This window comes from Rhagoletis zephyria, unplaced genomic scaffold (genome assembly GCF_001687245.7).
Source record: "Rhagoletis zephyria isolate East Lansing unplaced genomic scaffold, Rhagoletis_zephyria_1.1 Rzeph_scaffold_00520, whole genome shotgun sequence".
In the NCBI taxonomy this organism is placed as follows: domain Eukaryota; kingdom Metazoa; phylum Arthropoda; class Insecta; order Diptera; family Tephritidae; genus Rhagoletis; species Rhagoletis zephyria.
The window spans coordinates 61436-85439 of NW_016157604.1; the positions used below are offsets into that span (position 1 = coordinate 61436).

The 24004-nt window shown below is 38.7% G+C and overlaps 1 protein-coding gene and 1 long non-coding RNA gene across 13 annotated transcripts in view; one reads left to right on the forward strand and one right to left on the reverse strand.

The window, feature by feature from the left end:
- Positions 1-453: 453 nt before the first annotated feature.
- Positions 454-24004, reverse strand: part of Spt20 (transcription factor Spt20 homolog) — a 39063-nt gene continuing 15512 nt past the window's right edge. For 7 of the 12 annotated variants that reach the window (XM_017612281.1, XM_017612282.1, XM_017612283.1 and 4 more), the window contains exons 4-9: positions 20723-23082; positions 20484-20667; positions 19951-20191; positions 18023-19882; positions 15916-16341; positions 454-1707 (exon numbers count right to left, since the gene is read on the reverse strand). In XM_017612281.1, coding sequence (XP_017467770.1) covers positions 1283-1707; positions 15916-16341; positions 18023-19882; positions 19951-20191; positions 20484-20667; positions 20723-23082 — 5496 coding nt within the window. In that variant the 3' untranslated portion in view covers positions 454-1282. Of the gene's footprint in view, positions 1708-15915; positions 16342-16523; positions 16814-18022; positions 19883-19950; positions 20192-20483; positions 20668-20722; positions 23083-24004 lie in introns of those variants that run through there. The other 5 variants (XM_017612292.1, XM_017612289.1, XM_017612290.1 and 2 more) reach the window with 5 other exon arrangements.
- LOC108360120 (uncharacterized) lies at positions 3308-23505 on the forward strand. The gene is made up of 3 exons (XR_001847052.1): positions 3308-3318; positions 13336-13341; positions 23313-23505. It is a non-coding gene; the product is annotated as an uncharacterized LOC108360120 (long non-coding RNA).

A 24004-nucleotide genomic window follows, 5' to 3' on the forward strand; every position in this document is an offset into this window, starting at 1 on the left:
ATAGTACATTTTTCATCGATGGACGACGAAAAAAGAACACAGCACTACACTGATTGCGCGACAACTTGTTTTTTTTTGTTTTGTTATTTAATCTTTCATTTTAGTTTTTAACTTAATTTTACTTTCGATTCGAGTTTTTCGTACTGCTACATTACACGTGGTATGTACATACATACAGCAAAATCCAGGCGCCCAAAATAAGTTAATTTTTAAGAGGAGGCATTTTGAGAGTTGAGTGACGCCGCATACTTTCAGAGAAAAGCGCGAATATTATTTTTGTTTTTGGTTAAATTTGTTTATGTTTTTGATGTGGTGCTTAATAAATAACTACTAACAACGACTTTAGCCACTTAAATAACAAACATATACACATACATACATATATGTATGTTTGTAGGTTGTAATGACTAGGGTAGAGTTTTTAAACGAATTAATTAAGTGTTTTCTTTGATTTTTTTTTTTTAATAAAATTTCGATAAACATGCTCTCAATTGGACGCTTTAAGTTTTAAGATATATCACTAAAATTATGTATTATGCCAAGTTCTTTCGCGCGCGCCAATAGTGTTGATCTTATGTAGTAGAATTCATCAAAATTGTCTATGTGTTCCATTGTTCATAATTGTTTAGGTTTATTTTTGCAAAAAATCAATTTCAAATACTTTACCAATTAATCTTTAATTATTGTATGTACAATCGAATGCATTCACCGGCTTTATTATTAATAAGCCACCTAGAGAATTTTGTGAAATTCGTTAACTGAAACGTTTATACTTTTTTAAAAATCAATAAATCAATTTAATTTAAATCAAATCAATTGGTGGCCGTTAACAGTGTGTGTCTGTATGTGTTGGAAGGGAGAGACGTGCGCGCTTTAGCAAGTATGGCAGCCGATAATTATATTGTTTGCATGCATATAGAATGTATGTATATGCATGTAGGAGGGGCGGGGGCTATGTGTTAGTGAGGGGAAGGGAGGAAGTAGGAATTACACGCATATTATTTAGGGTAAAGTATAATATAATACCTTAGCCTAAACTTTCGTATCTTGTTTGTTCTTGCAATATAATTGGTTATGCTTAAATTTTTCTGTTTTATTATTATTATTATTATTATATTAATATCTGCTTTTCTCTTATACTGCTTTGCTTATATAGTTTCTCTCACTTATACTCTTTTGACTCAATTCAGCCAACCGCTGCTGCTGCTGCTGCTGCTGCTGCTACTGCTGCTCCACTTACTACTTGTCTACTAAATCATATACATTATATATTCAGCGACATTCATTTATTTACATCTGTTGCCGATCTACGTCGATTTGCCGCTTGTTGTTGTTGTTGCTGCTTAGCTGCCTTGGCTATTGCCGAAATAAGTTGTTGATTTAGATTGGCATTACCCGTTGTTGTTACGGTGCGTCCTGCAAGTTGTATGTGTTGTTGTTGTTGTTGCGCCTGCTGTGCCGCTTGCGCTGTGGCTACATGCTGTCCTATAATAACCGTTTGCTGTTGTTGCTGCTGCTGCGCTTGATGTGGCGTTTGCGTTTGGGATGTAGATGTCGCCGTCACTTGATTTATTATACGGGCATGTTGTTGTTGTTGTTGCTGCTGCTGTGGCGTTTTTATCGTCTTTAACTGCAATTTTTGCGTCGACATCACAATGGGTGTGGCAGTTAAATTAGTTGTTGTTGTAATTGTGTTTGCATTCGATGCTTAAGAACGTAAGGGAGAGAGAGTAGAAAATAATCGGGATTAGAAACAAATTTCGAAAAACGTTTGTACATATGTATGTATGTATGTATTTTCTAATAACAAAAAAATAGTTCTGCACCAAAAAATTGTTTTATAGCCAACGCGGCTATGTACTAGTGCACTGCACGAGCATTTTCGTATTGAACGATTGCTTTGTCTTAGGTTCACTGAAGCCATTCTAAAAGGCCTATCCAAGAAGGTATGAAGAAAGTGCTTCCCTGCATACATTTTAGAAGGGATTTTTTATTTAAAATTTATGTGAAAGTATGCAGCCCAATTCTGAATACTCCCGGGGAATTTGTGCTGCAAAAAATTTGTTTCTCCCGAGCAATAAATCCTCAAATAATTAACTCCCAGGGAATAGCATTTTCCCGAAAACTTGGGAGGAGGAAACTCGAACTTCGAAAGAGCTTTTTGACACTTTTTTGGCAGCTCAACTCCGCCATTTAAAATAAAAAATCCAAAGGGAGTGAATAAAAACTCATGATAGGAGGAAAGGGAAAAAAAGAAAAACTCCCGGGGAGTTTCTGTTCAGAATCGGACTGATAAGGTTATGTTAGTTAGCATTACAAATGAATTTAAAAATGCAAACATTCCAAGGCAGAAAAACATGATGAAAATATCCTAATACTTTTGAAGCACGAGTTATTCCACGGAGACTCTGATTTCGGCCAAGCACAATGCAGTGAATAGCATGCGGAACGAGCTGAATTGCAAAGCGTACCTTTGAAGGGTTCCATTTCCCTTTCATAAACAAAGTTAAAAATTTTAGAGTAAAATCAAGGCGAATTTATATAAGGTGGTGTTACTAGCTCAGCTGATTTTGTGTATGTGTTTCGCCGCACGGCTTCTGATATCAAATTGAAAAATTTTGTTTGAATTTCTACACACACTCTTACAGATTTTGACAGTTTACGCCACCAAAGCAAAAACAAAATACATGTAAATTTTTGTTTTTGTACTTCTGCTATCACCTTATATTAATTCGCCTTGAGTAAAATGTAAAGAAAATGACAATTCAAAGACGAGATTCTCAAAAAAAAGGAAAATCAGCTGCTCTACTACTGCAATATGCTTTGCTCCATACAAAATATTCATCGTGAGATGCGTTGAAAATACCTTTGAAAAGCTTAATACTAGTGAAATTTCTTTTAGAAATTTGAACAATAATCATTAACGTCTAACTTCGATTCATATCTACTCACAAATACCCAGTTTTTCAACGCCATTTACATATGTGCTTCTTGATTCGAATCACAAGCGTCCATATTAAAATAAAAACTAGTACTAGTTCATAGGCATGTCATTTTTATGAGCTGCTAGGGCGCCAAAATACCGAATATGGGACAAATATGGGACAATAAAAGAAATACAGAACTTTTGGCGTCCCGTATGGAATAAATAAATTACTAGAACAATTGACGAAAAAAGAGCACACTAACATATGTGTAAGCACCAATCTATTATTATTATTATTATTATTAATTGTCAACATTTTTTTTATCTCGAACGCTTGATGAAGGGAGAGTCGCCCAATTTTTCGCATAGAACGTGATGCTCTTTCATAAAAAGTAACACTGCCGCATTAATTGCAGCTCGAATACAACCATATTGCTAGCGAATTAAAGTTTTGAGGACTTAAATTCACGTTTCGTTTTTTGTATATTGTAAAATTTGTAACAATAAAATACTTTTTTCGCAAAATCTATAAAGGACCCTTTTATTTCTCAAAAAAAAACCTGGGTAACAGTTATTCGTCGCCACGCTGTAAATATGTAGATCTAATTGGGCACCCTCAAATGTGTTCGCATTTTTTGTTAACGTTTGCAAAGTGCTCTTTTTTTTGATGACCTGTAAAATATTTCAGTTCTATTAATTATTTTACGTAGTTGTATTAAGAGTTACATGGTTTAGTTAATTTTAGTACTTTATGCGTCGAAAGTGAGCAATTGTTCGGTGTAGCCGGCCTTATGTACGAATCTCTAAGAATTCGCCTCGTGGGAGAAAAGGTAGCAAAATTACTTTTCCTGAAATTTAATATGCTCCTTTTGAACTTTGACTACTAGATTAAAACACTGTATAATTTATAAAAGGAAATTTAAGCTTATTTATTGTTATTCCTAACATTCGCTTTCGCACATTCGCATTCGCGAAAGTGAAAAATGTGACATTCGAAACAACCGTAGTACACATATTCAAAAACAAAATGCTTAAATCACAAACCCAAAAGTCAAGGTAGTTTTTAAAATTTTCTAAAAATACAGTGTAGTCCTTTCAAAATAGACTCGCTTAAGATGGAAACTCTGTTATTATAGACCTATTTGTAAAGTCCCAGTTCAAATATATGAAATAAAACTCGGTTATGACGGACTCCGCTTATAATGGACAAAATACCGGGTTTTGTTCATTATAACCGGGGCTGTCAAGGCCAAATTAAAAAAAAAAAAAAAAAATCTCTGCAGTAAACAAAGTTCGGTAATTCCCCGAATTCATTAAAGAGAAGCAACCGTTTCTGCAACAGAAAATGTCTATATACCTCAACAAAGTTCATTGGTTTACCGAAATCTGTGAAAATAGGCAATCAGCTTCTGCGGTAGATTGTAAGTGACAGTTGGTTTTTGATCTGGAAAAATGGCATTTACCTTGCATGAAAAGTATACAGTTTTGTATTTATACATGTACATACATTATTTCTTTATTACTTAAAAATATTATATTCTACACTCGGTTATAATGGACAATTTGACGCGGTCACGTGGAGTCCATTATAACCGGATTGCACTGTATATAAAAATACGAGGGGCACTTAATAAGTCTTTAAACCAGCGAAAAAAAAAGAAACAAGTTCTCTCGTACGACTTACGTATGAGGCGTTTTTCGTCAACTGCAGCACCCTCTGCAAAATTGGTCCGGGTAAAAAAGTCACATTACATTCTTCAAAATTTGGTATAAAATGTTTACTTTTCGATGATGAGTGGCATTTTTTGAAATCCAATATGCCAAACAGAGTTTTGAAAATGATTGAAATAACTTGAAACTCGTTATTCGGGGGTTTTGGGGGTAGGTGATAAGGAATATAATTATGAATTTATAAACTCCAAAATGGCGGATATGTTTTCACAATTCTTTCATCCGCTCTCCAAAATTGGTTTGGGTAAAAAAATCCGTTACATTCTGGGAAATTCGGTAAAAATCTTTACTTTACGATGATAAGTTACCGTTTTGAAATCTAATATTGCGGACAAAAATTTGTAAAATGATTGGATGCAGTTGAAATTTGATGCTCGGAGTTTCTGGGGTCGCCTGATATACACTTTTCCATAAGCCGTGATTCTCAAAAACATGGATTTTGAACGCGTCAAAAGCTTGTTCTGGCGATGAAAATCGTTAATTGCGGAGTATAGGAGGAAACAGAAAACAAATCAGGACTGTACGGCCATCAATTCGATGTTTTGAGTGGTAAAAAAAAAATTATTTGTTACGATTTGTGATAGCTCGAATTCGCTTAATTAAAAACCATTTATATTATTTCTACGTTTTTTTTCTCCATCCGTCCACAACAAAAAGCGCGCTCGTACTGTAAAACTTTCTGAGTCAGACATACATATGTAGGGGTTGAAAGAACAAAATAATTATTTAGTTCTCTTCGTAGGTAACTTTTTAAATTTTAATATCTTTACTGCTACCATGTTTCAATTACACTGTACGGCAAAATCAACTTTTTTTCTGGGTATTGAACTAAACCATTTTTTTAAGAGATTGAGTCATAGGTAAAAGAGTAATTGCGAAATAGGACCTTTGGTAAAAAATCATATTTAATTATTGCATAAAAATAATTAAAACTAAAAATATAGACGTAATTAACCTTTTGCTCTTATTTAAATGGTATATAACTTTTTTTGTGCAAACTTATATTACAGGTGCTATAAGGGGTCAAAGTTCAGGTCTTCGAAAAATTAAATTCCTTATATTTCAAACAATTTCGAACTGATTTAAAAAAATATTACATCGTTGTAAAGGTGATTAAACACCCTTTCTTTCGATATGCATATTTGTATACTTCGTATATAAAAATTTTAGAAAAAACACATTTAAATGAAAAAATACCTTTTTTATAAAAAAAATATCTTAAATAAAAAAATTCCAACCGATCTTTAAAAAATTGGGATCGTTGTAAAGACGATTAAATCCCCTGTCTTCTGATATGCACATTTGTATACTTCGTATAAAAAACTTTGAGAAAAACACTTAAAAGGAAAAAATACTTATCAAACAAAAAATACTAGCCCATTTTTAAAAAATTGGTATCGTTGTAACGGCGATTAAGCCCCTTTCATCCGAAATGCATATTTGTATACTTCGTATAGAAAAATTTGAGAAAAACCATATTAAAGGAAAAAACAATTTTTTTTTATCAAAACAAAAAAAAATTATTTAAACAAAAATATTACTCGCCGATTTTTAAACAATTGGTACCGTTGTAAAGGCGATTAAACCGGCTTTCTTCTGATATGTGTATTTGTACACTTCGTATATAAAAATTTGAGAAACACTTAAAAGGAAAAAAATACCAATTTTTTCTTATAAAAAATATTTTAAACCAAAAATTACTAATTAGCAATACAATTGAATACTTTATTTAAATAAAACAGAAAATTATCTTTAATTTTTATACATATATAACCTATTATGTAAAAAATCAAAAATCATGGTGTTTTTATATTTTTATATGCCTTAGACTTCTGTTACTTTGCTTTATTTTTAACAGGGCTGTGGGTGAACAAGAACGAATTAACGCTTAAAACAATATAAATTATATGCTTTATTTAAATACGGTATTCAATTGTATTACTAATTAGTAATTATTTTTTTATATGAAAAAATTGGTATATTTTTCCTTTTAAGTTAAGTGGAACTGGCTGTGCTCTATTGTTTTGTATGCATTTGCAACAATTCAAAAATATTCGAATCCAAAATTTTTATACCCGATCGCAATTGTGCACAAGGGTATATTAACTTTGTTCACATAACAGTTGTTTGTAACAGCCAAAACGAATCGAGATAGATTTAGACATATGTATACATAATTGCTCAAAATGTATAGAGAAGTCGATTAAGCCATGTCTGTCTGTCCGTTCGTCCGTGTACACGATAACTCGAGCCAAAAATTTTGTATGTAGGTATCCATTTATCCAAGGTAGGTTGGTATTGAAAATGGGCGAAATCAGACTGTAACCACGCCCACATCCCATGTAACGGTATTTTCGAAAAATGCAAGAACTGCGATATTTCAGTTAATATTGGATGCAAATTGTTGAAAATTAGTATGTGAAGAAGAATTGTGGCAAAAAATAATATAATTATGAAATTTTTGCAAACTTATGATGACATGCTGTGTCCCAATAGCCGCTTCACCAATCCTTACCAAACTCGGAAGAGCCTTGCCTAGCTTCTAGCTAAGAAATCTGTTTTACAGAAACACGAAAACTGCCATAAATCAGCAACTACTAAGGCTAATTCACTTAAAATCGATGATTGCAATCACCACTTAGCTGAAAATTAGATTATTATAAATTTTTGGATNCGTATATAAAAATTTGAGAAACACTTAAAAGGAAAAAAATACCAATTTTTTCTTATAAAAAATATTTTAAACCAAAAATTACTAATTAGCAATACAATTGAATACTTTATTTAAATAAAACAGAAAATTATCTTTAATTTTTATACATATATAACCTATTATGTAAAAAATCAAAAATCATGGTGTTTTTATATTTTTATATGCCTTAGACTTCTGTTACTTTGCTTTATTTTTAACAGGGCTGTGGGTGAACAAGAACGAATTAACGCTTAAAACAATATAAATTATATGCTTTATTTAAATACGGTATTCAATTGTATTACTAATTAGTAATTATTTTTTTATATGAAAAAATTGGTATATTTTTCCTTTTAAGTTAAGTGGAACTGGCTGTGCTCTATTGTTTTGTATGCATTTGCAACAATTCAAAAATATTCGAATCCAAAATTTTTATACCCGATCGCAATTGTGCACAAGGGTATATTAACTTTGTTCACATAACAGTTGTTTGTAACAGCCAAAACGAATCGAGATAGATTTAGACATATGTATACATAATTGCTCAAAATGTATAGAGAAGTCGATTAAGCCATGTCTGTCTGTCCGTTCGTCCGTGTACACGATAACTCGAGCCAAAAATTTTGTATGTAGGTATCCATTTATCCAAGGTAGGTTGGTATTGAAAATGGGCGAAATCAGACTGTAACCACGCCCACATCCCATGTAACGGTATTTTCGAAAAATGCAAGAACTGCGATATTTCAGTTAATATTGGATGCAAATTGTTGAAAATTAGTATGTGAAGAAGAATTGTGGCAAAAAATAATATAATTATGAAATTTTTGCAAACTTATGATGACATGCTGTGTCCCAATAGCCGCTTCACCAATCCTTACCAAACTCGGAAGAGCCTTGCCTAGCTTCTAGCTAAGAAATCTGTTTTACAGAAACACGAAAACTGCCATAAATCAGCAACTACTAAGGCTAATTCACTTAAAATCGATGATTGCAATCACCACTTAGCTGAAAATTAGATTATTATAAATTTTTGGATAAAGGGCGTGGCGCCGATCACTTATTACCACAAATGCGTATCTCGGTAACCTTTTCATCAATTTCTCTCAAACTCGGTACACTTTATAACCTTGATACGGAAAATTAATTCGTGAAAAATTATTCAAATCGGACTAAAATTACACCAGCTTTCCATATAACGGTATGTTTCAGAAATACGAAAACACCAATATTTCAAAAACTGCTAATATACTCCTACTAGTCCTACTAATTTACTCCAAGTTAATAGCTACAACAATCTCTTAACAATAAATAAGACTGCTATAGACTACAAAAGTATATCTCGGCAACGACTCGATTTCAACCAAACTTGGTTCAATTATATCATTAAGCCTAATTCAGCATATTATCGAAAACGTTTGAAATCGGGAAAAACAGTCCTGATTATCATGCCAAGGTAGTTTAGAGAAAGTTAAATNAGGTAGGTTGGTATTGAAAATGGGCGAAATCAGACTGTAACCACGCCCACATCCCATGTAACGGTATTTTCGAAAAATGCAAGAACTGCGATATTTCAGTTAATATTGGATGCAAATTGTTGAAAATTAGTATGTGAAGAAGAATTGTGGCAAAAAATAATATAATTATGAAATTTTTGCAAACTTATGATGACATGCTGTGTCCCAATAGCCGCTTCACCAATCCTTACCAAACTCGGAAGAGCCTTGCCTAGCTTCTAGCTAAGAAATCTGTTTTACAGAAACACGAAAACTGCCATAAATCAGCAACTACTAAGGCTAATTCACTTAAAATCGATGATTGCAATCACCACTTAGCTGAAAATTAGATTATTATAAATTTTTGGATAATGGGCGTGGCGCCGATCACTTATTACCACAAATGCGTATCTCGGTAACCTTTTCATCAATTTCTCTCAAACTCGGTACACTTTATAACCTTGATACGGAAAATTAATTCGTGAAAAATTATTCAAATCGGACTAAAATTACACCAGCTTTCCATATAACGGTATGTTTCAGAAATACGAAAACACCAATATTTCAAAAACTGCTAATATACTCCTACTAGTCCTACTAATTTACTCCAAGTTAATAGCTACAACAATCTCTTAACAATAAATAAGACTGCTATAGACTACAAAAGTATATCTCGGCAACGACTCGATTTCAACCAAACTTGGTTCAATTATATCATTAAGCCTAATTCAGCATATTATCGAAAACGTTTGAAATCGGGAAAAACAGTCCTGATTATCATGCCAAGGTAGTTTAGAGAAAGTTAAATCAACGATATTTGATACCTGCGCCGGGTATATAAAGTTCGGTTTCGCCCGAACTTATACTTATTTACTTGTTTTGTTTGAAATTGCCTCTCAAAAATACTTTGACTCAGGGGTGTACGCGAACTTTTTGCTGGTACGGTCTGATGTACATACAACGGTTATAATTTGACATGCAGATTATATTTATTTCTGTATAGATAATTATCACTAATTACCACTACGTTCTGCTGGAAAACCGTTACCGTTGTACTAAAAAAGATCTTTGGGATCTTATTGTACTAATTTTCTTTATAATAATAAATGAAATGAAAATGAAATGAAATGAAAACGTTTCTTAACCCAAACTAGCAGAAACTATCAGCAGTCAAAATTAATTATACATTTGTTGAAACCTAAGCAAGCGAGGTGAAGCAAAATTGGTTTTATTTGATTCTATCTGTATATTCTTGGTATTTTTTTTTAACATAAATGAGGGAATCATTAAATATTGATGAAGTGTGGCAAAATGTAAGTATTTGTGACACTTTCGAAATATGAAAAGCTTTTTATAAAAAAAACGCGCTTTCCAAAACCCAGAAAAGACATATTTTACAATGTCAATTACATGAATGTAGAGTCAAATCTCGAAAAAAAATTCTTGCGTGATTTCCCACATTCATGTTTTTAACATACGGGCGGCGATAGTGTGGTCCAAAAATACATGCGGCGAATTTTTATTTTTTTTTAAGTTAAACTCTCATCGCCTAGGATTTTTCTAAATGGAAAAAGAGAACCTTTTCGTAGAAATGGTATAGAATTATTGAAAATAAATCAGCCTCGTCGCATTACTCGTAAATTAGACCAAATTGCACGAGTCGACAACATTAGCATTGCCTACTGTCGTGCTGAAGTAAGTAGACGACGAAAATTGTCGAATATTATCCAGTGCTGCCAAGTATTTCCGTTTGAGCACATAAGTCGAGTGGAAATGTTAGACAATGACATGCAATTTTCGATACGACTCGACTCTCGAATTGCGACTGGTACTCGACACGACACTCCCAATGAGACTGATTTCCGATCGGAAAACTCTGTTTCTCTTTTGAATGCTTCCAATATTGTACCCAATCGTTTATTTAACCATTTTTTCATGTAAACTATTTTTTATTCTTCTTTATTGGCATCTAAGCGATTTTAGCCGTGTCCAAAACAGCACGCCAGTCATTTCTCTTCTGTGCCAGCTGACGCCAATTGGAAATGCCAAGTGAAGCCAAGTCCTTCTCCACCTGGTCTTTCCGACGCAGAGGCCTAGCTCTTCCTGTTACCAGCATCGCGGCCCGCGTTGAACAGTTTCAGAGCAGGAGCGTTTCTGTCGAACGACATGGTCAAGCCAGCGGAGCCGTTGAATTTTAATTCACTGCACTATGTCTATATCGTTATAAAGCTCATACAGCTCATCGTTAAATCGACTGAAAAAAATAAATAAATCTTTCGCAGAGTCTTTCTCTCGAAAACTCCAAGAGCCGCTTCATCAGATGTTTTCATTGTCCATACGTCCGCGCCATACACCAGCACAGGCATGATGAGTGACTTATAGGGTGTGATCTTTGTACGACGAGGGAGGACTTTACTTCTCAATTGCCTACTCAGTCCAAAGTAGCACTTGTTGACGAGAGTGATTCTCCGTTGGATCTCAAGGCTGACATTATTATTGGTGTTAATGATGGTTCCCAAATAAACGAAGTCGTCGCCTTTTTCAAACTTGCAACTGTCAATAGTGACGTGTGTGCAACGACGCGTATGCTCTGGCTGTTTGTGTGATGACAGGAGATACTTCGTTTTGTCCACTGATAAGGTCCAATCTTTCACACAATACACTTGATAACACCTATAACCTTCCTTGCCGCCGCACTAGAATAGCTCAGCTGGCAGGCTGTCAGCTCCAACAACTTTGTAGTTTTCAGCTATCGCTACTCGTAACTCGTCCTAGTCAGGCTGTGGGACATCGACTCCATCTTCATCCGACATCGGGCTGGGGTTCGTCTGCTCCACTACGTTCAGTGCTGCTGCCATTCAATAGGGTGGAAAAGTGCTCCTTACATAATTTAAATGCGTTCTGGACATCGGTTTCTAGGTCACCATGGTTGTTCTTACAGGACTTCGCCCTGGTCTTGAAACCGTCCGTAAGTCGCCTAACTCTCTGGTAAAATTTTCGGGAATTCTTCCTGTCGGTCAGCATTTTAAGCTCTTCGCACTCACGTATTTTGGCCTCTCTCTTATTGCAGCTTCCCTCTTCAGATCCTTATAGCGCCTCACATAGCACGCGTTGCGCCCGATCGCAGCGTGGCCCTGTGGACGGCATCTTTTTTCTCTGCAGCTTACTGACACTCCTCATCGTACCAGTTGTTCTTTCAGGCTCGCTGAAATCCGACTACTTCTTCGGCGGTGGTACTTATTGAGCCGGAAATGTGGTTTCACTGCTCCCATATGTCGGTTTGTTGACGAGGGCTCTCAGAGAGCAGGTGTGTGAGCCAAATGGCGAATAAATTGGCCGTCTGTTGTGATTGCAGCTTTTCGACGTTAAGCTTTCTTTGCATTGTTGGGCGCACATTTTTGTATGCACATAGGCGGGTGCGTATCTTGGCCGCAAAAAGATAGTAGTCGATGTTTGGCCCTCGGAGTGTACGTACGTCTATAACGCTGGAAGCATGCCTTCCGTCTATCACAAAATGGTCGATTTGGTTTCCCATTGTTCGATATGGAGACAGCCATGTAGCTTGGTGGATCTTCTTATGCTGGAACCTAGTACTACATATTACCATGTTTCGGGCCCCGGCGAAGTCGATCAGCCTCAGTCCGTTATCGGACGTTTCGTCGTGGAGGTTGAATTTTCCGACAGTAGCGCCAAATATCCTCTCCTTGCCCACCTTGGCATTAAAATCGCCGAGCACGTTTTTGATATCGTGTCGAGGGCAGCGTTCTTATGTACGCTCAAAGCGCTCATAGAAGAGATCCTTGGACGCCTCGTCCTTCTCTTTCATCGAGGCATTGGCGCAGATTAGCGAGATGTTGAAGAATCTCGCTTTGATGCGGATTGTGGCTAGACGTTCGTCCTCCGGGGTGAACACCAGTACTCGGCGACATAGTCTCTCTCCTACCACGAATCCAACACCGTATTTGCGCTCCTTTACGTGGCAACCGTAGTAGACGCCGTAAGGCTTTGCGCTTACCTCGCCTTGCCTCGTCCATCGCATTTCTTGGATGGCGGTGATGTCAGCCTTTGTTTTCCCGAGGACACCAACCAGCCGGGCAGAGGCCCCATCCCCATTAGGGGTCTGGATAAGGTGCATAACTATAATTTTTTATATATTTAATTTAATGTATTAATGCTTAATGCTTAACGCCAATCGGCTTTGTACTAATGTAATAATTTAACACATTAAACATTCTAGGATAATTACATTACAAGAACAATTAAACAATTCAATGACGCAATTCAATGTAAAAAGACTAGTATAACAAGCGCACTATCGTATAGCTGTGTATGATGTTTCAAGTAAGAAGTAGTTGATCCTTCACGTTTTTCATAAACAGCGCATGAGTTCCTCCGAAGAAATTTAAAGTAGAGCAATGTTCATTTACAAGTCTTGCGATTCTATTGTTAGGCCCGTGCAATATGTAGTTCTTTGTCGTCCTTGTTGTTTCGAGTTGGCGGTTGATTCTGAGGCCCACTTTGGGGCAGATGAACCCAAATTGCTCAAGAATTTCAGGTGAACAAATGTGACCATTGATTACTTTGTAGAAGAAGGACAGGTCGGCAACTTGCCTTCTGCTCATGAGGCTACTGATTCCGAAATGTTTGTAGACTTCATTGGTGTTCATGGTTACACCCAAAGAGCTTAAAAAGTATGACAAATACTTGCAGAATTTGTGCTGAGGAGCTTCCAGTCTATTGACAAGCTGGTCTGTGAACGGTGACCAAACTATAGAGCAGTACTCAATGATTGGTTTTACCAGTGCATTAAACAGTCGGATGAGAGTGTACGGATTTCGGAAATCTTTGCCAGATCTGAGAATAAACCCTAACGTTTTGTGTGCTCGTAATGCAATTTTTTTTATGTGGCTGGCGAAACTTAGTTCACTGTCAACGATTACACCAAGGTCCTTAATGGTTGTGACCACCTGTAATTGTTGACCGTTCAACCAGTATACAGGTGTATGCGGTTTACGCGAACGGGAGTAGGACATAACAGCGCATTTTCTCGTGTTTAAATAGAGTTTATTCGTTGTACACCAGTCGTGGATCTTATCAATATCATGCTGCAGCATATCAACGTCTTCATCACTGGTTATCTTTCTATATATCTTTAAATCATCTGCATAGAGCAGATATTCAGACTTAAGTTCATTACCAATGTCATTTATGAAGATATTAAACAGAATTGGTCCCAGATGTGATCCTTGCGGAACTCCAGAAGTAGAAGCAAAACTACTAGAAATATAGCCATTGACTCTGACTTGCAGATATATTTCACACAGGTAAGATCGAAACCATTTTAAAGCATTCCCTCTTACTCCATACAAAACAAGTTTGTCAAGTAGTATGTTGTGGTCCTCCATGTCGAAAGCTTTACTGAAGTCTGTGTATATTGCGTGCACATCTTTATTGCCATTCATTTTATCCAAAATGTAGGTGACGTATTGATATAGATTGGTGGATGTCGACCTACCACATGTAAATCCGTGTTGCCTGGTAGTTATGATATTCTTGAATGCGAAGGACATACAGGGCAATACCATTTTTTCCAAGAGTTTAGCTAGCGACGATTGGATACAAATTGGTCGGTAATTACATACGTCTGACTTCAGTCCGGATTTGTGAATGGGACTGATATAAGATATCTTCCATACAGCGGGGAACACACCAGTTTGCAGGGATTTACTAAAGATATGTGTGATTGGTTCACAGAAGCCGATAGCACAGTTTTTCAAGAACAAATTCGGCAGTCCATCTGGCCCAGCTCCTTTCTTAACCTTCAGCTTTAAAAGTTGTGTATAAACATCATCATAGCAGACATCAAAGTTACGTAGATCTACATAACCTTTCGGTACGTTCAAAGTGTCTACTTCTCCATGGCTAACCTCAAATCATAGTCCTTTATACATTTGCCGTGATCGTAATAAAAAAAAGGGGTCTCATCCGAGGCTTTCTGAACTTTTTCATTCGGGGGGATTATAACGTGGCGGGACCCAAACCCAGCGCACGCGAAGTTTTACACCTTTTCACTTTAGCTCGCTCCCAAACGGGTGTTTGGTTGCTACTTAGAGGATACGTGGATATAAATATCCGGACGTTGAGCTGCGATTTGAACCGTACGCAAAAGAATCACTTCTGGCCACTCCCAGGTGAATGGCAGCCAAATGCTTTCCACTTCTGCGCACGGAACCATTCTCCCCTATTATTTAGGTCCTTTAAGAATCCAAAAATATGCATTCTTGAAACTATTCTAAAGAGAAAAAAGTTTTCCGATCGAAAAATATTGTTTTTCAAGAACTCTATACTATTTTTACGAAAAAGTGTTTTCCCCATAAAAAATACATGGAAAACTTAATGGTCTTTGGGGCAGTTCTAAATATGTCATATATATTAAAAAAAGCGGTCATTATTTTTTCCATTTAGAAAATTCATAGGGGGTGAGAGCTTTACATTTCAAACTTTTTTGTGGACCGCCCTAATGTACATACATACGTACGCCAATGGACAAAATAACAGAAACACAAAATTTTGACCAGTTTTGACATCTTTTCTTCTGTTTATTTAGTTTTTATACTTTTTTTATAAAAGTATTGCTCAAGCCATGTAAATATTTTGTTGATTTTTAATAATTTTTTGTCGAACATACTTTGTATGGAAGAAAATGACTAACTCCTTCAGGTAAATAAAAATTATAAAAAATCAACGTGATATTTTAGCAACTCCAAACTTCCAATTTATTATACAAAAATCAAACGGACTATAAAACTGCATACCAAACTACTAATCTTAAATTCTGATTAAAAAGCTTCAAATTTAGATTTTAGAATTTTGTAACTTTCTCCATGAATTTTGAGATTTTGACTTAAATGGTTTTTGATATTGAGCTATAATTTTATAAAAAATAATAAATATTAAATAAACCCAATATCGTGTTTCTATTATGCACATATTTTGGCCACAGGTGTATGCATGTTTATGATTCATAAAAATTTCTCTTGCATATCTTTCTAGTTAATAATTTCATGTCTTACCATTAATTGGTGTCGCGGCGATTTTCAACGTCGAACTGCCAATATTGCGTTGCGTCGCAATTAATTGCCTTTGTGCGCCGCTCAATTGTTTCGTACCGACAACTTGTATGTTGCGTGGACGTTGCTGTATGGTGCCCACCAATTGAATTGCTGTCTGTTGACCACTACTGACAATGCCGCCGCCGCTACCGCCACTGCCCGCGGCAACTCCACTCACATTTATTGTCGTAGTAGTTTGTTGTTGTTGTTGTTGCGATTGATGGCCCTGTTGCTGATGCTGTTGCGTCACTTGCTGCTGCTGCTGTTGTGGCGTCTGTTGTTGCTGTTGTATTACAATGCTGCCACCTGCAACACCACCACCACCACCACTTGAGGTACGGATTGTTTGAGGATTTAGTTTTTGTACACCGGGACCAACAAATTGAGCTGGAATTGAAAGGGGAAGTACGCGGGTTGTTGCTTTGATTTTTTTGATGTTGTTGATTTATTGGTTAAATGAATTGGTTGACTGGTTGAACGAGTGAACGAACGTTTGTATGTGATTAAATATTAGACAATTTGTTGTTGCTTTTGTTCTACACTTTTTGGCAAAATGATAATTTCTACATACTCTTTCTGTTAAATGAAAATGTTAGTAAGGAACATGTCGCATGTGCGGCTTTGGGGTGGACAGGGCAAGATTTGTGGAAAAAGGAGTGAGGAAGCGATTTGATTTCGCAAGGTTTGTTTACTGAAACAAGTAGTTACAAGTATCAAAATTTGTTCGACATTTACATACAAGAACATTGTGTGTACTATATTTGAATATGTGAATATGTTACACTTGTGCAGCTAATTGGTGCGGAGAGGAGGGAACATAGCTTTCTGCTTACATATTTAAGTACAGTTTGAGTTTAAACTAATTTTCAAATTTGTATAACAAAGTGTGAAAATAAAGTAAAATTATATGATGTGCAAGCATTGTATGTGCAGCAGAATGACGTAATAATGTATCAATTTGTGATATGCAAGGAGTGTTTTTTTGAGGTTTGAGTTGAGTAATGTGTTCAGGGAAAGGAGGGTAGCATTGTTTCGTTAGGAAGCAATGAGAAATGCAAAAAGAAAAAAGAATTAGTGTAGTTTCGGCAATTTTAATGCAAATTTTTGAAGTATAATTTTAGTTTGCTTATCGTTGATATTTGTATGTTTTTGGGCGAAATAAATTTATATAAGTAATGATACAAAAAATTATATTTTTAAAAATAAATTTTAACTTATTATAGGATGAAGGCAAGGGCTGGCTCATTTCTTAAAGTTTTCAAACAATTGCAATGTTAAACATAAAGGTTATGTCTTCAATGTGCAGACGATTAAGGCAAGCTCTTTGAAAAATACAATGAGCTGCATAATTTAGAACCGGCCCTAGCGCTGCCAACAAGTTGAGAACCTTGTTGTGGCTGTGTACTTCATTTACAATTACAGTTATGTGCGCTGGGGGCTGGCAAGCTCTAAAATGTTAGGGTTATTAACGTGGATGCCTACGATCAGTTAAACTACTTGTGGTGACTAAGCAAGCTTCTAGATGTAGAAGTTAAATACCTTCGAGGGCTTCTACTTAGATTAGATCTCGAAAAAATACTGCGGTGGTGTGGCGGAGGTCAGTTTGCACGAAAATTACTGAACTTGAAAAGAAAGCCTCAGTTAGATTTTCTAATTTGGTCGGACCAAAGTATTTTGCATCTCAATGCTTGTCCGTCGGAAACAGTGGATTTGGATTTGGCTTTTCCCTGAACTTTAGCTCATGTGAAAATAAGACAGATGCTTTGCAGCCTTGTGGTGGCTCGGCGTTGGGTTGTTTCTTTGGGTCCGGCGGAGCAAATGTGCCGCCGTAACTCAACAATATTGAGCGATATCAATAGTTTAGATTTTAGAAGTTCTTCCTCGCAGAAAAATCGTGAAAGCAAACATAATACGTTTTAAATCCCGATTGGAAGACCTAATAAAACATGCCACAAATGCAATCTTCTAAAAAAAAATTTTACTTTTTCAAACCCATTCCAAAGATATCAATATTTCTAAAAAACTACTTAAGCATTAAGTCTCATAGTATATAAAATGTTCAACTTACCAATTGGCAATGTTAGCATTGTTGCTGTAGCACCGCCACCACCTGCTGCATTTCCTGCATTACCGACACCAGCACCACCGGTTCCAGCACCACCCGCACCGGTATTCGTTAGCATCACAGTTTGTGTACCGGCAGTGGTCGCCGTACCGCCAGTAGGTAGATTCACAATCGTACCTGTTGGTGGTACATGTTGCACATGATTTTGCGTTTGCTGCGTCCCCGTTGCCGCTTGCAGCGTTATTGTATGCTGTTGCGACGACTGGTGTTGCTGCTGTTGGCTGTGTGTTGAGACAGGAACTGATACCAATAAACTACGTTGTTGCAAATGTGGCTGTTGACCAACTACGCCACTGCTACCGACCACACCGGCCGCAGCGTTGCTGTTACTTACTGCAGCACCACCCGCTCCACCGCCGCTGCTAAGTACGCACGAGACAGTGGCAGCGTTAGATTGCGCCTGCTGCTGTTGTTGTGATTGGCCATGCTGCTGTTGCACAGCGGCCTGCAGCTGCAACGAAAGCGGCTGAGCCAAGCCCGGTATTTGCACTTGCACATTCTGCAGTCCAGGAAAATTAGCTATGGCGCCTTGCAAGAGATTAATACCCTGTAAATTCAGCGTAGTCGTCGTGTTGGAGGCAGTTGATTGCTGTTGTTGTTGCTGATGCTGGTGGTGATGCTGTGGTGAGGGCGATGGCTGTGGATGGGGACTAGACATGGGTGAGTGTATGGATGTGGCAGCAGCTGGCGATTGCACCAATGTTTTCGCTAGGTATTGTGTGTGCACGTGCGCTTGTTGTTGTTGTTGTGGAGACATATTTGGCATCGCAGTCGCAGCAGTTCCACTACTGTTGTGAAGGCGCTCAAGCAGTACTTGATTCTGCGTTTGTGATGACGACTGTGAATGATCGGAGCCGGAAGGCGACGGCGTTGCCGCACCTAGCAGTGTCAAGCTGGTTGCGGTGCCAACTGAATTTGTGGTACTGGTTGGCTGCGGCACCGCAAAGCCACTGGCATTTGACGCATTCGAGTCACTACCAGGTGATGGTGCGGCCACGCCAACAACAATAGCATTCGGTGGGGCACCTGTGTTGCTAGAGTCTCGTCGTAATGCATTTGCCAACGCAACTCGTTGTTGCTGCGCGCCACTATTGAGTATTTTTATGCTGCCCCCAGATGCACCGCTCACGCTGCTTACAGTATTCACCGTGGCGCCGCCGCCACCAGCACCCAGCGCACTCACTGTGTAACCAAAGTTGGGCGCATTTGGATTCGTCATAATCGCTGGCGGTGAAGCTAATTGTGAGGCGAGTGCCGACATTGACACGCGCACCGTCTGATGTGCCTGGGTGCCAGTCGTTTGCTGTTGCATCTGCTGGCCGTCCTGGCCTTGGTTTTGATGTTGGGCTGCTTGGTTCAGATTGACAGCAACCAAATTGCCCGCTGCAGTACGGAAGGTTGTGCCTCCTGCACTGGCAGTCACAATATTGCCACCGCTGGTGACGATATTAAATTTTCGATTAGGATTAAGGAGATTCTGCAGCACTTCGTTGTTGGTCTGCTTACGTTGCTGCACTGTTGTCGCCGCCGAAACAGTGGCTGGCTGTGTTGTCACCTGGACAAAGTTTTCACCGCTCGCAATTGTTTGCTGTTGCTGCTGCTGGTGTTGTTGCTGCTGAGGCGTTGAAGATGTATGTTGCACCTGTGTGACGGTCTGATGTTGGCCGGTCGAAGTGGTGAAAGTGCCGCTGGCCACTGGTGTACTTGTCATAGCGGCAGGTGCGCTATTCAATAAGCTGCGTATGGAGGCGTTACTGCTATTTTTCACATTAGGGTTGCTGACACCACCGCTATTATTGTTGGCTACAAATAAATAAGATGGGAAACATTTGCATAAAAATGGATTAGACTGCCTGTACAATTTTACTCACAGTTCTGCTGCAGCTGTTGTTGTTGTTGTTGCTGCTGTTGCTTCTGTTGTTGGAATTGATTGGCGCTATTCATGATATTGGTGAAGATTGCATTTATCGCAGGATTTGTGTGTAATGTCGTCGTCGTCGAACTGCTACTATTGTTGCTACTGGCAGTACTGTGTTGCTGTTGTGTGGTTTTATGCAAGATCTGCTGCTGCTGTTGTGCAGTAAGTAATGGCGCGGCCTTGAGCTGCGCCTGCTGAAAAAAAAAACAAGAAAATGAAACAATTTAAAAATGGTCTGACAGTTCGTCAACAATCTTTCACCGTTATTTGCACTAACTTCAGACAATGGATTAAATTGAAAATTTGTGAACGGCTTAAGGACAATACAATATAATTGATAAAATTGATGATTTGACTCATTTTCAGTGATCAGCAAGAATAAAAACTTTTTTTAAAACCCGACCATTCAGGTGACACTGGAGTCAATATATTTGCAAAACTTTTAATATTTGTTGGGATTTTTTAACTATAATTTATTATACATACCAATATTGGCACGCTGGAACTGAGTTGTGTGCGCAACGCTGAATTTGTGCCAGTAACGGCGTTCAATTGCGCCGCCGTGATGACCTGAGTCTTTTGCTGCTGCTGTTGTTGTTGTTGTTGCTGCAAGTTGGCGGGCTGTATAGTAATACCGGCATGTTGCAGCGTTTGCGTTTGTTGCTGCTGTNTTGGCGGGCTGTATAGTAATACCGGCATGTTGCAGCGTTTGCGTTTGTTGTTGCTGTTGTTGCTGCGCTTGCGTAAGTGGATGTTGTTGCACCAACACCAATGATCCGTTGCTAAGGCTTAGCTGCGTTGTCGTATGAGTATTGCCACCTGCAACCGAATGTAGTTGGATGTGTTGCGCTGGCTGCTGTTGTTGTTGCTGCTGCTGCTGTTGCGCATGAATAATACCCGCACTACCGCTACTGACATTGCCGCCGCTCGACTGTATGTGCATCGTTGTGCCGTTCGCATCTATAAATTGTGTTGTAATTTGTTGGTGTTGTTGTTGCTGCTGTTGTAGTTGTTGTTGGCGCAATACTTGTTGTACAGCAGCCGCATTGCTGGCAGTTAACCCGACAATGTTGATATTCTTCGTCAAATTACCGCCTGTTGGCGTTATGGCAATGTGTTGTTGTTGTTGCTGCTGCTGCACGCCCCCGCCAACGGCGCAAACAGTTTGCGCAACTTGTTGTTGATGTCCAACAGTGCCTATGTGTTGTACGGTGGCGGGCAATATGTGCTGTTGCTGGCCATTCGGTCCGACCAACACAACGTGTTGCTGTTGCGGCGGTTGTTGGTGTTGGCTGGCTGTGGTGCTTCCACTAGCCACTGCTGCAACAGTAACATGCTGAGCATTACCCGCCGAGGTCGTAGCATGTTGCACATGCTGTTGTTGTTGCTGCTGTTGTTGTTGTGCTGCTAATAGTGCCGCCTGTCGTTGTTGCATCAGCAAGGCCTGTCGCTGTTCCGGTGTGATGCCTGTGTGTGTTACCTTGGGCAAATGACCCGGCACCAAGTGCGTGATTTTAACTGCTTTGCGTCCCTCTTCGGTGAAAATCTCGGTGAATTGCTGTATGTATCGATTCGCATGTATGCGTGTGCCCAACGAAAAGCGACAAGACTCACCATTGCGTTCACCCTCACGGTAATCGCGATCGACATATAGCTCACCCAGGTACTCAGAATTCGAGGGTCGTTGAAAAATGGAAAGTTTTATGTGATAGATCACACGTCGCCCAGCATTTTCCTCACGTTCAGTTTCCAACACGTACTCTTCGATCAATTGCGGCTGGCAGTCTGTGGTTTCACGTGGCCGCTCATACGTCTTAGCATACTTTTCCACACTTATAAGCTGCTCGGGTACTTTCAGATTCGATGGATATTCCAGCCGTGGCGGACGTATCGGTCGTATGACGTCACGCGGTCGACGTGGTACTTTCGACGAGAACGAAGTGAGCATTGCACTCACCAGGGGATTGCTGCTAGGCGCTGTGGCCGCGGCGGCATTAGCGTTCACCAGGCTACTTGTACGTGGCCGTGCGCGCAGTCGTGTCAAGTAGTCACATAACTCAAGTCCGTAATGATGAGTAAACTGATCCAATTTTCGTTTTCGATTTATTGAAATTTGCGTGTACTTTTTCATTTGACGTCGCAACTCATGCGTATTGAACAGTTGTCGCGCATTCTGTGCATTGATGGCAAAACGACCGATATTAGGATCGGGATCCAAACACAACGGTTCCGCAGTGGCTAGCACTAACTGACTTTCCAGTTGTAATTTATCCTCTGCACCACAAATCCCTGCCGCCACAGCTGATGCCGATGTCGTTGGATTAATGTTCAGATTCGTTGTGCTGGCCAAGTGCTGCACATCAGCAAATATGGTGGCATTTGTGGGCCGCAGAAGGACGTGTTTCGTATCACAGATATTCGTCGAAATAGCGAATGTTTGTCGAAAATCGCGTATTTGCGCAATTACACAGCCAGCGTAGAAGACATTCGGCTTAACGTAGGTACGTGCTGCTTCGCTGTCATCGTGCGAAGCGTTCAATGTGAGGCTGGGCGCATTCAACATGTCAACAAGAAAGTCCGGTATTACCTCACGATCAATGCACTGTAGCAATTGATCATTTTCGTAGGGCCAACGCAGTACTTCGATCAGTGGGTACTCATGTTGTTGATGTTGTTGTAAGCCATGTTCATCGGCTCTGCCGCCAGCAACTTTGAGCTTCAAGTCGGAGGCATTTTCATAGTCATTACCGGCGCCTTTTAAATCAGGCGGTATAGCGGCGAAACTTAGTTTACTGCTGCTGCTACTACTACCACTACCACTGCCAATGCTACGACTAGAAGCACCTCTATAGGTGGTTGCGGAAGAAGTGCCACTCGTACCTGCTTGTATGCTCTCCGCGCCACCAGTACCCGACCCATCACCTGCATGCACAAATTCGCCATTAGGCGTTAACAATTGCCGATCGTCATAGTGTAACGCTAATGAGTATCCTTTATTGCCCGGGTATAGGTTTACAACAATTGTATTCAGTTTTTCACTTTCTACCAAACGCTCCAGAACAAAAGCACGCGAACGCTGTTTGAGCTGCAAATAGATTAGGCACATACTAATTATAGTTTTATGCAAGAGTATAATCTTTTTTTTGGCATTGCATAGCTGGTGTGGACTTTTTTAATTGAGAATTGGGGAGTTTGCCCGACACTTTTTAAGTTGGGAAAAAAACTTGTTTATTATTGCCATCAATGGTAGTTATTTTCTGGATTAACTTTTTGTACCGGAGACGTTAATGACATATTTTTAGCATGCTAGATAAGGCCGCTGTAATGTAGTGGTGAGCAGTGCGCGCTTCCACTCCGCATAGCCCGGGTTCAAGGCCTGGTCAAAGCAACATCGCAAAAAAAGAAATAGAAAAAAGGGTTCTTCTTGACAGCGGTCGGCCCTCGGCAAGTAATGGCAAACCTTCGAGTGCATTTTTGCCATGAAAAACAGCTTCTCATAAAAAGACGCACGCCACAAATTGGATGAAAAGCTCGGCCAAACACTAACATATGTGTAAACGCCAATCTATTATTATTATTATTTAAAAGATATCAAGCTTAATTTGATCAGTAAAAACGTTACAAAAGCAGTAGTTTGAACGATTTTATGAAATGGCGTGGAAATATAAAACATATTGCCATTGTTCGGCTATTGCAAATTCTTACATCCTTTCAGTATCGTTAACTACGACTCAGCGCCGTCGAGAGAAAATCCAGCCCCATGAAAAATCACGAGCCCTTATACATAAATTACATTAATTTAAAAACATGTGCGTATAGGGTCAGAGGGAATCAGCACGAATCGGAATATATTTCTAATAAAAGCCTTTATTGTAAAAAAAATATTAACAAGTTATGGTTCTGATATTTCAGGTCCCTTAAAAAGCTCGGGCCCGGGCGGACTCACCACAAACTTGAATCTTTTGGGCAAAAGTCGATAATTAGAGCTTGTATAAGGTAGGAACTCT